The 12,984-nt window shown below is 41.3% G+C and overlaps 1 protein-coding gene across 2 annotated transcripts in view; it reads left to right on the forward strand.

Moving 5' to 3' along the window:
* Nucleotides 1-12,984, forward strand: part of mgat5 (alpha-1,6-mannosylglycoprotein 6-beta-N-acetylglucosaminyltransferase) — a 92,196-nt gene that overhangs the window by 21,486 nt on the left and 57,726 nt on the right. For both annotated transcript variants that reach the window (XM_020651729.3, XM_065951711.1), the window contains exon 3: nucleotides 389-553. In XM_020651729.3, the coding sequence (XP_020507385.1) occupies nucleotides 389-553 (165 nt within the window). The remainder of the gene's footprint in view (nucleotides 1-388; nucleotides 554-12,984) is intronic.

The raw sequence follows: 12,984 nt of genomic DNA on the forward strand, positions 1-12,984 counted from the left end.
TTGATTGTTTCCCCTCTGAATTTCATGAACAATTTGGGTCAGAGTTGTTTTTGATGTAGCTGATGTCTGAACCCCGCCTTAACCGCAGCGCTGGTTCATTTTGACACCCCCAGAGGCCCTTTGCACCTTTACGAAAAAACTAAAGACCCAGCTCTTTCATGAATACCTACGACGTTAATGATGATGAAGACAATGGTTTTGTTGATAACAACGACTTATAAGATGGTTTCTATACTGATTAGAGCTCTCAAGAACTGCCGTCAATGTTGTGCTTTGCCTCTGGTCACTTCCTGTCAGCACCTGTGTGTCCAATCGGACTCAAAGCTGATTCATACTGTACTTGTGTTTGGATGTACTTCAATCGTCTGCTTTCCGCTCTGACTTTCAGACTTGAAGAAGACCCTCGCGGTGTTGCTGGATAACATCATGCTGAGGCTGGGCAAGCTAGAGTCCAAGGTGGAAAACATTTACAATGGCACGGGGGGCAATCTGACCAACGGCACCAGCACGGCCACACCCAGCGCTACCAACCCTGAAAAAGTCAACGTGGCAGGTATGTGTGTTTATCTGCTTTTCTGAAGAGCCAGAGTTTGTGTGCATGCTGCGCAGCTTACAGGATTCATCTGGATTTGTGGACTTCTTTAGATAAATGCTGAAATCTCTAGAAGGATTGAAGGATTGACGGCTTCGGAGCGTCTTTATAGCATGTATTGGCGAAGTTTTGCAGTGTTGCTTCCTCCAGGAACCCCTACCCTTTTATGAGGTTATTAAAGTGCACAGTAAACATGAAGTAGCCGAGACCAATTAGAGACGAGGAAAAAGACGACTGTGGCTTTTTTCATGACCCTCGTTTTTATTGAAAATAAATTTCCATAGAACGAAAAACATTCCCGAGTCATACAAACGACTAAACGCACGGCTCACTCGAAGCTCTTCCATAGCACCAAACCCTTGGACATAATTCAAATAAGACCTCGTTCACGCTGCATGACCCTTTTATTAGTTTTCATTGATTTTCCTGCCAGCTTTCAGATGATGAACTCAGGCCAATTGAGAGAGAGAGCGAGGTGTTGGTTTTTCTTGCTCTCAGTGTTTCTGTGCAGCACTAAACAGCAGGAATGTGAAGAGTTTAGCAGAATTGCAGAAATGGATAAGACTGATTGTGTTGCATTCAAATGGATCTAATCTTAATGAGAGCTGCTGGATTTGAACCCCAAGATTTAACTTTTGTTTTGAATAGCAATAAGTTATAGATTAACATTAGCAACACGTGTGAATGGGTCTTTTCACATGCATCCTTCCCCCCTTCATGATGAATGTTAACTGTTAACTGTTTCTGTTAATAGCCCGTTTCTGTGAACAGCAAACCACATATTGCAACATCTCGTCACAGCATCTTTAAACACCTGGTGTCATGTCTATCTTCGGTCCACCGCTTGACCGCATGAATAGTGTTGTACTCTATGTTGAGTTGTCCTTGGGTCCTTGGTGCTTTTTTCTTATTTTGACCTTGATGCTTGAAATAAACTGAGATTATTTAAATCACAATAAAAAATGTTTTCAGTTTCTTTTTAAACAGAAGCGATTATTGTTAAAAAAAAAAAAAGAAGTTGACTGTTTACAGAGCTCAGGCGCTAAATCGATTTAGTTCAAGTGTATTGGCAGTCGCTCTGATAATCCTCTTTTCTTTAAAGCAAAAATGTCAAGAATTACCGGTTCAAGCTTTGATATTTGACTGTTTATCTGTCTTATGTTTTGGACTTTTCATCAGATAAAACACATTTTCTGAAGTGGCTCCCTTTTACTTGGGGGAACTGTGATTGGCATTTTCACTTCTTTCATACTATAAAAGACGAAACGTGGAGCCCACATGATTAGAACATGTATCATGTGCACAATGTAAAGCCTACTGGAGGAGACAGTGTGAGCATGAGTTAGTCCTCTGTTTGGTTTCAATCGTGCCATTGTGGACACTAATCTGATATCCCTTTGTCAAAAAGCACTCTTGGCCATCTCTCCTGTGTTTCAGAGTGATAATACATGAACCCTGTGACATGTCAATAAACTTGCTGGCTTTAAACTTCCAGCAGTACTCTTGAGATCCATCATTTAGATCCTCAAGTGCAGGTCAAGCTGACAAAGTGGCGGCCGCGCGTCCCTCTTGGCAATGGAACTAAAGGACCCAACGCTCCAGAGTCTCCATTGGAGCATGTCTCCTGTCTTTGAGTGGGTGGCAGGCAGTGCTGTGTGCCAACTCCACTTGTGCTCCTCCCTGACTGGAAGGCAATTACAGAGATACCAATCTGGACAGTGAGGGGGAACACGCCTGGCGTTCAGAGGAGCTGCTATCAAGATGGAGCTGATCAGCTACCCTGGGACCGCACTTTCCCACCTCGATTGTGTACACTTTTATCTCAGCCGAGGACTCTGGCATGTTTGAGACAATATCTGCATCTTTTGACTAGTCGAAGTTTATTTCTGGGTTTTTCCTGGATTCTGTCAGGGTTGGAGAATTGGAGGTAGAGAATTGGAGGTAGAATGAGTCAAGCTTCCAGATAGATTCAGTCCAAATTTCCCTTTTCCATTTCCTACCAGTATGAGTGACCACTGAGATAAACAGTTTGCGGCTTTAATTCTCAAGTTTAGTGGAATTAAACCACTGGGGAAGAACACGGCGCAACAAAATGATACGATAGGATTGGATACGATACAGCAGGATTGGAAATTATACAACATGATACAAAACGATATATGATACGGTATGTCACTCGGGCTGATTTAAAAAAATCAATTCATCAATGCCATGCAATGATTATTGAATGATTCCCAATTCAATATTCGATTTTGTTTTCCCGTTGTAATGCCACCCCTCTCCACTAGGGGCACTGTGGGTAGTATGAATTTTTGTTGTAATGACGCCCCTCTCCACTAGGGTTAGTTAGAATTTTTGTTGTAATAACGCCTCTCTCCACTGGGGGCACTGTGGGTAGTGTGAATTTTGGTTGTAATGACGCCTCTCTCCACTAGGGGCACTGTGGGTAGTGTGAATTGTTGTTGTAATGACGCTTCTCTCCACTGGGGGCACTGTGGGTAGTGTGAATTGTTGTTGTAATGACGCTTCTCTCCTCTGGGGGCACTGTGGGTAGTGTGAATTCAGGTCAGGCACAATTTTGCACTTTAGATCATACTGTAATTTCATGTTTTATTCTTTTTTTTATTTAAGAATAATGAACCAATAAAATACATTTTTGAGTCAGTTTGATTCAAACAAATACAAACACATCATTATTTAACAAATATAGCATGGTTTTCTTTTTAACAAGGTATGGCAGATTAGTACCACATCTATAATATTGGTTTAGTCATCTAAATACATTTATCTCCTAGTTTCTATAGGCTGATTCACCTGGCTATGACCTGTTCCTGTTACTATCCATCTAAAAACAATAAATGATAGCTACAAGTTGTGGTTACATTACATTAAACAGGTGTTTCATTTCCTCAGAGAACACACTACACAGCCCTTTTCTCAGTCACTACTCTGCAACCTGTGCTTATCTGGACACTTTCTGCTGACTACTGTAACAAGCAATGGAAAGAATGCACTTCACCTTGCCCATGAGGCATTCCCACTCTCGTCGTCTCTAAACCGGAAGGTCGAGGGTTCAATCCCCAGCTTCTTAAGTAACATGTCCGACATGTGAATGGATTTGTTATACTCATGGACACTTAACACAGCAGCCTCTAGCATCAGTGTGTGAATGTGTAGGTGTGACCTGCGGTGTTTAAGCACTTTGAGAAGTCAGAAGACTAAAAAAAAAAACCCCGCTGTGCAAGCTCAAGTCCATTTACAATTTTACATGGTTTACCCTCTGATGCTGTGATCCCTCTTTTGGCTTTAAATAAATGGTGCTCAGCTTTCTTACCGTTAGACTAATTAGACTGAATTTAAATTTGTGTTTAACAAACTTTGTAATTAGTCACTATTAGGAACATCTATATTTTAGATTTGAAAATCATGAGCCATGCTTATTAGGAATGTGTAAACTCAAACTGTCATGTGTCAAAAATAATTCAAATTTTTTGCACTTTAAGAGGATCATGTTCAATTATTTTGAATATTCTTCCTCTTTCTTTCTTAATTCCTCCTCTTTCCTCCTTAATTCCTCCTCTTTCCTCCTTAATTCCTCCTCTTTCCTCCTCTTTCCTCCTTAATTACTCCTCTTTTTACTCCTCTTTCCTCCTTAATTCCTCCTCTTTCCTCCTTAATTACTCCTCTTTTTACTCCTCTTTCCTCCTTAATTACTCCTCTTTCCTCCTTAAAACATGCAAGATATTTAGTTTATAAATAAGTTTTATTGTCCCGTGTTTCTTCTCTGAACTTCAACATAAAAAACCTTCTATCCTAATGATTAAAAAATAAAACATGTCCAATTTATCCGACCTTTTTTAGACGCAGTGCAGATCCTAAGAATTTGAGTTTACATGAAACAGCTTCACCATTTCATCATACACTCCACAACAAAGCCTCTGTTCTCAGCCTCATGTTGACATGTGATCTTTAAAGCATTACAACGGCCATAGTTCTCTCTCCCCCCCCCCCCCCCCCCCCCCCCCGTTATTTACAGCTGCTGATGTGAACCAACAGCTGTGCTCACACTGCTGAACAATGTGTCTCTCTTCTTATTTGTAATCTCACAAAAATATTGCCTGCTCTCATTGCCTTACTCTAGTCATGGCACATTTTTTATCTTATCTCGTGCGATGCTTGCTATGTCTATCACAGAGATAGCTTTCAGCCTTGTGTGCTGCTGCATTATGCAAAAGAGCAACAGGCACAGAAGCCCCTTTATCAGATCAAAACAAGTCGATCTGGTCTTGGTTTGCTGCTTAGCAGGAGGCAGATTGGGACTCGTTCTGTGCTTTGCCACGTTTCGCTGATGTGGCTAATCAACCTCTCCAGCAGTGTTTCATCTGTGGGCTGGACCATGGCATAGAAATGTAATCTTCTCCCCCACACACACAGGCCCAGAAACAGATGAAATGAACGGTCTGTGGTTTGCAGCTGTCTAACTCTCACCCTCGCTTCCTTCTTTCTCAATTTTTTTGGACCCTCTGTGTTAAATTTCTCCACTCTGGAAGACAGCAATGTGCCTTACATCTCAGCCATACTGCAACAGATTTTTGGCAGAGTTGTGTCTTTTTGAAACTGTTAGCTTGTCCCTAAATAGAGACCTGTTCTGTCACAGGTCTGGGCATCTTCACTGCGTTATCTCTTTCAGCTATTGATCGGCCTGCTTCTCGCTTTGCAGTTCACAGTGAAAGATGAGATCCAAGGTCTCAATATCAACAAAGGAAAGGGACAAGGACATGGATTCTACTGGGGATTGCTGCTAACCTCAGGATCCTATTGGTTGCTGCTCATGAAGTCATATTATCCCAACTTTAAGGAGGGCAGATGGTTGACATTGAGGTTTCTTTTTCTGCAAAACCTACAAAATGTTATCAGCATACAATTTGAATTTCAATACTGAAACAATCTTGTGAGAGTCTTTCCAGAGTCTGTTGGTCTCGCATTATGTTCTGGAAGGCCCGTTTACTTCTTCAGTGTACAGATCAATACTAATAAAGTAGAAACACACATACTAGCGCCTCAGGGCTAATAAGCTGCTGAGAGATGCTGTCTGCTCCCACACACTTTCAAACACTTTCAACAATTCATCACCCTGCAGTCTAATGTAAATCGCACAGCGTCAGAATGAAAGGAGAATTTCAGCTCGGATGGTAACTTATTCTTTATTTGCACCTTTTAATGTTTTTAGGCATAGGGGTTAGCCTAACCCTAACCCGGCACTGCAAAAATGATTGCAAATGGACAAAAATCAATGGAAAATGTTGAGTTATCCATCAAATATTCTCGTATTACTTACCAACCCTAACCCTTACATTACATATAGATAAACACCAGTCAAGTGTTTGAGATTTTTCTTCAACACTGATATTCTGGATTCACAACTAAAGCCATTTGTTTTCCACCTAGGAACGTTTTCGAAGAAGGCAGCATTGGGAAATTAGACATTTGCAAAAGAGTTACAGTGAGAGAAGGAGGGTTAAAAGGCAGTTTGAATCCAGGGGGAAATGAAACGCTCCACGACCGATAGACAATTACAATTTCTTCTCTGAAGACCAAAAATTGGAACACACAAATCGTGTCGTTTGCCAAAAACGAGACCTGAATCTCTGCCCTCTGACGTCGAGATCTGGAGAGGAAGTGTTTCCAAAGTTCCAAATCCACAACTTGTACGTACCGGCCTGCTTCAGAGCTCGACATGAATCACTGGAAAGCACTGAGCCTCTCCAGGACTCTAAACGTATTTCTTCTCCTGTTAGGCGGGGTTATATAATAGAGAGTTAAACTGAGAAGAACATGAAATCAAGCAGCAGCCTGCTCCTGATTTGTGCTTTTCATACCAGAGATACATACCAGTATCATGACATCACATGACAGCTACTGTTGGGCTCTTAGAGATTTAATTTGTTTAAATACACAAATAAATGCTCACTACAAAAAGGATTACTGGTATCTGTCATATTTGTATTTGTAGAGAAGATTATACTTTTTTTTAAGACCCTAATTCATTCATAAAGTTTTTTTGTTTCTTTTTTAAACATGTAGGCTACTGTGTTTTGAGATTAGTCCATTAAAGTCCTCTGTTGTTCCTGTAAAATAACCATTGTCTCTTAAATCATATTTAATGTATCTGAATAGCAGAAGCAAATCCCGCTGACCCATAGTTTCCGGGGCGCTGCTTTCTAATCGACGCCACATCTCGCAGCTGAACCTAAAAATTTGAAGTACACAAAATGTATTTCTCAGCACAGTAATCCTCGCACACACTTCAATGAATAAAATGAGGATAAAATGAAATTTGCTTCTAATTAACTTGTATGGATTCTGGCAGGCATTCCATTTTGACCATTGGATGGACAGTGGACGACATTGTGCCCATTGAAGCGTGTGAGTTAGATGTTGAGTTATTAACTGGTGAATTAAAAACCCCAAAATGATTCAGTAATGTGATGTGTTTCAGCTTATCACATGTCTATATTTACTGTCTACTATGATAGGAAGCTGAATATTGTTGGGTTTTTGTCTGTAAATTGGTCTGAACGTTGGACATATTTTTCACAATTTTCTACAGTTTATTAACAAAAGCGTTGAATGAGCTATCCAAAAAATAATGAGATACTTAGGTATTGTAAATATCAGGTGTATAAAATGCACTTTTAATTAGGGCCCGACCGATATGGGATTTTTGGGGCCGATAACGAAAATCTGATACCGATTTATCTGCCGATATCCATATTAGACCTTTAGAGATAAATAGACACACATTAATTGTGTTGATCCTGCAAACAAGTTATCATACACTTGTGAAAAAGATATATAAGACGGTCACTCAACTGGAAAGTTATTGCACATGTGCATGCCGTTCAAATGAGAATGCTTGTTGTAATTCATACAGCGCCCTCTGCTGGTGACAGAGAACTGGTAGTGTAATACAATAAAACTCAAATAACATCCTCTTGGACTGGTGAATAAATCTTGTAACATCGGCACAGCTTGGATATAAAATTAGCAGATACCGATAGTCACTTGATATGCTAATATCGGCCGATATTATCGATCGGCTGATTAATCGGTCGGGCTCTAATCTTGATAGCTGGTCTTCAATCTAAAAACTATGCTGCCTCTTATAGACCCATGCGCCCATAGCGGTATAAAATGCAGAAGCACGGGCCGTGAATACCACAAGTGCATTTTTCCCCCCTGAACTCCACTTATTATGACATTTCAGAAATACTTTCCTGATTCCAAGGTCTGGGAAATAAAACATTTTTGAGGGGACACAAGCAAGAGGATCCACTGTTTTGCTGAAACAAGGGAAATTATAATATAAATCCCATTCTTTCCTCTTTGCACTCCCTAACTCTTTGAACTCTCCTTGTATGCTGCACCCCATATCCCTCTGCATCCTCTTTCCTCCGTCATTTCCCCCCCCTTTCTTTTGTCAGTATTGTTGTTGCGCTGGTTAAAGCCAGAGCCCTATAGGGAAATAATCAGAATTGCCTCCTTCTACCAAATATAATTTATAACTAGTCAGTGTACCCACAAACGCTCCCATGTGCTCCTAATATTCACTCATACATCCACAGCACCTACACACCCCCCCTTCCACTCACTACAGAGGATGGAGTAGCAGATGCACACACTTCAACTTCCACACATAATCTCTCACACTTAAAGGCTCAAACAAGGAGCTAAAAGTCTGAGTGAATACAGTTTTTTGTTCTGCATTATGCAGCTCTGTGGCGCTCAGGCGGCTTTACTTATGAAAACACAGAATATTTTCAGCTCCACTGCAACGCCTGCGAGTTACTCTACAGCAGACCGAGCATTTGCATATTTCACTTTTTTCTTAACCGATTGCATATGTCTCGACAGGTGTCTGAAGTGTTTGCTTGATCTTGACCCTTTGGTGGTTGCATGTGTCCGTATGTAGCCGCTTTTTTGGTTCAGAAACACTGTTCATAATTCTCAGTCAAAACTTACAATCCCCTTTTCATAACAACAACAAGTTCTCTGGCTGCAGCTCTCCGATCAGCAGTGGAACATTAGTCATACCTCTGCAACGATTTAAGCCATCCAAGGCTTTTCTGGCCTTTTCCTGTCCTTTTCGCCTCTCTCGTGTAAAAAATCCAAATTATATTTTCAGAGATCAGTGGGCCGCTCAGATTTCTGGAGCACAAAGGAAGGATTGATTAGAGCCAGACGTTGCACTTTTTTTTGCAGCAGAAGAAGAAGGGACGAAAAGAGGGAACTCAGTGTGGGCTGGGGGTGCAGCGATACATACATAGGGGGAATTTGGATTTTGTTTTTTTACTTTGGAATACTTGATTGGACCAGAGGCAATGGGAGACATGTGTTTTGAGGGGCTTCAAACATGTGCCCCCTCATGCTGGGAAGCCCCTTCTATTCTCTGGTTTCCAGTGGTTTTTATGGTTATATAAGTTCTGGAGATGTACACAGTGACATCTTACCACACACTTATGAAGTACAAAATGGACTGTTGTTCCCAAAGTTTCTTACGTCCTAATTAATTCCTTGTATTATTCTATTGTATTTTTTCTCCCTTTTATTTAACTGATGTACGTATGTTTGATTTTTAACGTCTTGTTATTTTTGATAATTATATTCCTGTTTCTTGAGCTGTTTTCCCCCCATAGGGGATCAAAAAAGTTTCTCTTTATCTTTATCTTTAATACATTTTCAATGAAAATTGTAAAAAAAAATTAAAAAAAAATGTAATCTCTGAGAGCAACAGAGACGTGGGGAAAAAAAGAGAGCCAGAGAAAGAAGAACACAAACCAGATGTCTTCAATCACAATTCCCGAGTTGTCCAATGTCAGATGACCTCATGTTCTTGGTCAAATGCACAAAGGGAGAAAGAGGGAAAAACAACTGTGTGTGTGTGTGTGTGTGTGTGTGTGTGTGTGTGTGTGTGTGTGTGTGTGTGTGTGTGTGTGTGTGTGTGTGTGTGTGTGTGTGTGTGTGTGTGTGTGTGTGTGTGTGTGTGTGTGTGTGTGTGTGTGTGTGTGTGTGTGTGTGTGTGTGTGTGTGTGTGTGTGTGTGTGTGTGTGTGTGTGTGTGTGTGTGTGTGTGTGTGTGTAAAATCACTTATTGTTCAAAGATCATGTCATTTAAAGGATAGCAGGTGTACACAGTTTGCTTAGAAGAGGCTAACAGTGCTGTGAGACTTCTTATTGAACTTTGAATGATCTCATCTGTTTTCATGCCTCAGCTTTTATTTACCTTCCCAATCTTTTATCCTTCTTTAAACGCTCCTGTGTTTGTACCATTCTACCCTGTGGTGGTGTCTTGTTGTTTTATTTCATCGTTTCCAAATGAACCTCTTCATTATCTGCTTTCATTTGCTTAATCACAAAGCGCATTGCAAACTGTTTGAAGAAGGTTTGTCATATTTGCCTTGTGTAATATTTGTCTTGGGCGTTTCTTAACTGCTCTGCTAATGCTGCTTAAGTTCTCTGCAAGGACTGTGTGTTCATTTAGAAATGTCACGCTCAGTCCAGGGAGAAGTCAAATCCATATGATGTCAAAGGAGCAGGTTAAAGGAAGGGGTAAGTTTTGACATCCATCCTAGTAGTCGCTATGGGATGAATTGGCTTGCCTTGGAACAGCACCACCTCGGCTGCGTTTGATTATAAAGGGAGCTATATTTAGCAGCTCCTTGGCAGCAGCTTCTTCAGCTTGATTAAAGCTAGGAGAAGATTTGCCTGGTGGCTTTGGCGCTCGCTGGCTCACTGGCTGGACGACAGCGTGAATGACAGGCCGCCTGGCTGTATGTGTGGTTGGTTGGTTCACGGACCGACAGTATGACTGGCCGTCTGAAGGATGAGCTAACAGCTACTCACTGGTGCACAAGAGACAGACACTATTCCATCAGGTTCCTTAAAGAAGAGCATTCAATAAATAGTGGTAAAAACACTGTGCTAATCAGTCCAAGTCTTTGATGTAAAGGATCGGCCTGCGACATCTCTTGAAAAAAAATAATTCTAATCCTCCTGTTTGTTGCTTGACTCCTGCCGCCCCTTGGAAACAATAATGAGCCCTCATTGTGTATTGTGTTCATCTTGTGACCGGCTGACTCCATAAGGAGTGACTCACTGGTCTCCCACTTCTTCCCCTTTGAATGTAAATCACATTAATCACTAGGAGTACTGGGTCTGCTACTGGGAAACATGCACAACATTATAGAATAATACACACAACACAACACTACAGTATGTAAAGGAAGGAGTGATTCTCTTCTACCATGAAGGAACAAGCTTAATCCACCTCACTGTGATTATATTTTCTCTTCTTTGCCGCTACGTCCACATCGGTGTGAATCGTGTCCAATCGCTGGAATTGGATCCACACCTAAACTCACCTGACTAGGGGAAAAAAACACCTGCTCCCCACCCAGAAACATCAACCAAAACAACACAAATCATCAAACTCCAGGAAACAGGACAGGGTCTCTGCACACACAGTCACCACCACACATGTATGGAGGCCCATGAGTGATGATTGAGCAGAATTACTTTTGTATTTTGGGGGGGGGGAAGTGACTGACTCTACCTTTTAAGTGCTCAGTTCAAATGATAAAGCTGTAAAAAATTCCATGAGTGAACAGATAACACTGGATTGTTTGACAGGAAGTTCCTTCTTGGCACTTCTTGACACAATGTCAATTTGAGCCCGACCAATTAATCAGCCGTTTGATAATCTTTGCCGGCTGTGGCTCAGTTGGTAGAGTCGTCGCCTCTCAACCGGAAGGTCGAGGGTTCGATCCCCAGCTGGGCAACATGTCCGATGTGTCCTTGGGCAAGACACTTAACCCCAAATTGCTCCCTCTGCTTTAGTAGTGGTGTATGAATGGGATTAGTTACTTCTGATGGATGATACTACATAGCGATCATCACTACCATCAGTGTGTGAAAGGGTGTGAATGGGTGGGTGTGACATGTGGTGTAAAAGCGCTTTGAGTAGTTAGAAGACTAGAAAAGCGCTTTATAAGCTCAAGTTCATTTACCATTTAACATTAGCATATCAAGTGACTGTTTGCATCGGCTAATTTTATCTTCGATATATACCGATATAACTAGGTTTATTCAATTTAAGTTGATGAAAGATAAGAAAGAAAGATATAGGTCTATATATCGGTATCAGAATTGTTTTCTCTCTCCCAATATCAGTATTGGCATCGGCCTCCAAAATCCTACATTGGTCAGGCCCTGATGTCAATGTTTAAAATGTCAAAACAATATCCAGCTTCTCTGGAAGCATTCCGGCTTGTGATATGTTTGCCAGATAACGACCAGCGGTTTTATTTCCTGTTTGAGTTAACTCAAGAAATGAAGTTTGAGTGACCGCACATGATAGGCTCACTGTGTGTTCCCCCTCTTCTTCCCTAAAAGGTGTCTGAAGCAGCAGATGGAAAGCGTGTGTTGGTGGCTTTCCATCTTACTCGAGATGTGTTTAGTTATAGTACTCCAAAACATGTCATCGCCTCTCTTTTATCTCATTCTTCCCCCGATACACACCGCTGAGGGAGCAAGCCAGAAAAGTGTCAGTGAAATATGTTAATTCTGATCTAGGAGATAAAGCAGAACACAGAGCGAGTGAGGGAGAGATAGAAAAGGGGGTGGGAAATAAGTTTACCAGTAGAATATCTAGTCACTGCAGAAGCTTGTTTGTGCAAATAAATGGAAAAACCCACCGTCCAATCACTCCCGCCCTGATAAAAGCCTGACCCAGTGCTGGAGCTGATTAGCTTCATACGCTAACATCCACTCCTCCTAGAAGCACCACGTGCAAATTCATTACATTAGTCCAATGTCTGCCTTTAAGCTTTTCTGTATTCGCTGCACAACCCCCTCATAATGCATTATTTATATTCTAGCTGTAAAGGGCAGTGGTGATGACGTTAACATCTCAGAATGGGGATATCAAAAAGATGATTTTTATGGGAGGGAAGCCTGCATGCCAGCTGTGCATGTTGATCCTACAGTGAGATTTCTCTTCCTATGATATTGAAAAGAATTATTAAATGCCTTTTTTTTAACCTGCATTTGCATCATTGTGGATATTGCCTGGCTCAGCCCAGTTGTGGTTTCAGTAATTATAGAGTTCAGGTTGCCAAGCTAAAGATGATCGTGTTGCCTCACAGTCACCCCTGAACCATGGACTAATTGGCAGTTCTGAGGGGTCATTAAAAAATCTAACAACGATGCAACTAGCCTAAAGCGATGACTTTGTAACAGCTCTGTCCTGCTTCACCTACCCACAGGTGTTCGTTGCTGTGTTACTGCTGTCAACATGCTAACGAGCTAACGATGACAATGCATGATGTTTTGCAA

This window comes from Labrus bergylta, chromosome 24 (assembly GCF_963930695.1).
Source record: "Labrus bergylta chromosome 24, fLabBer1.1, whole genome shotgun sequence".
Taxonomy (NCBI): Eukaryota; Metazoa; Chordata; class Actinopteri; order Labriformes; family Labridae; genus Labrus; species Labrus bergylta.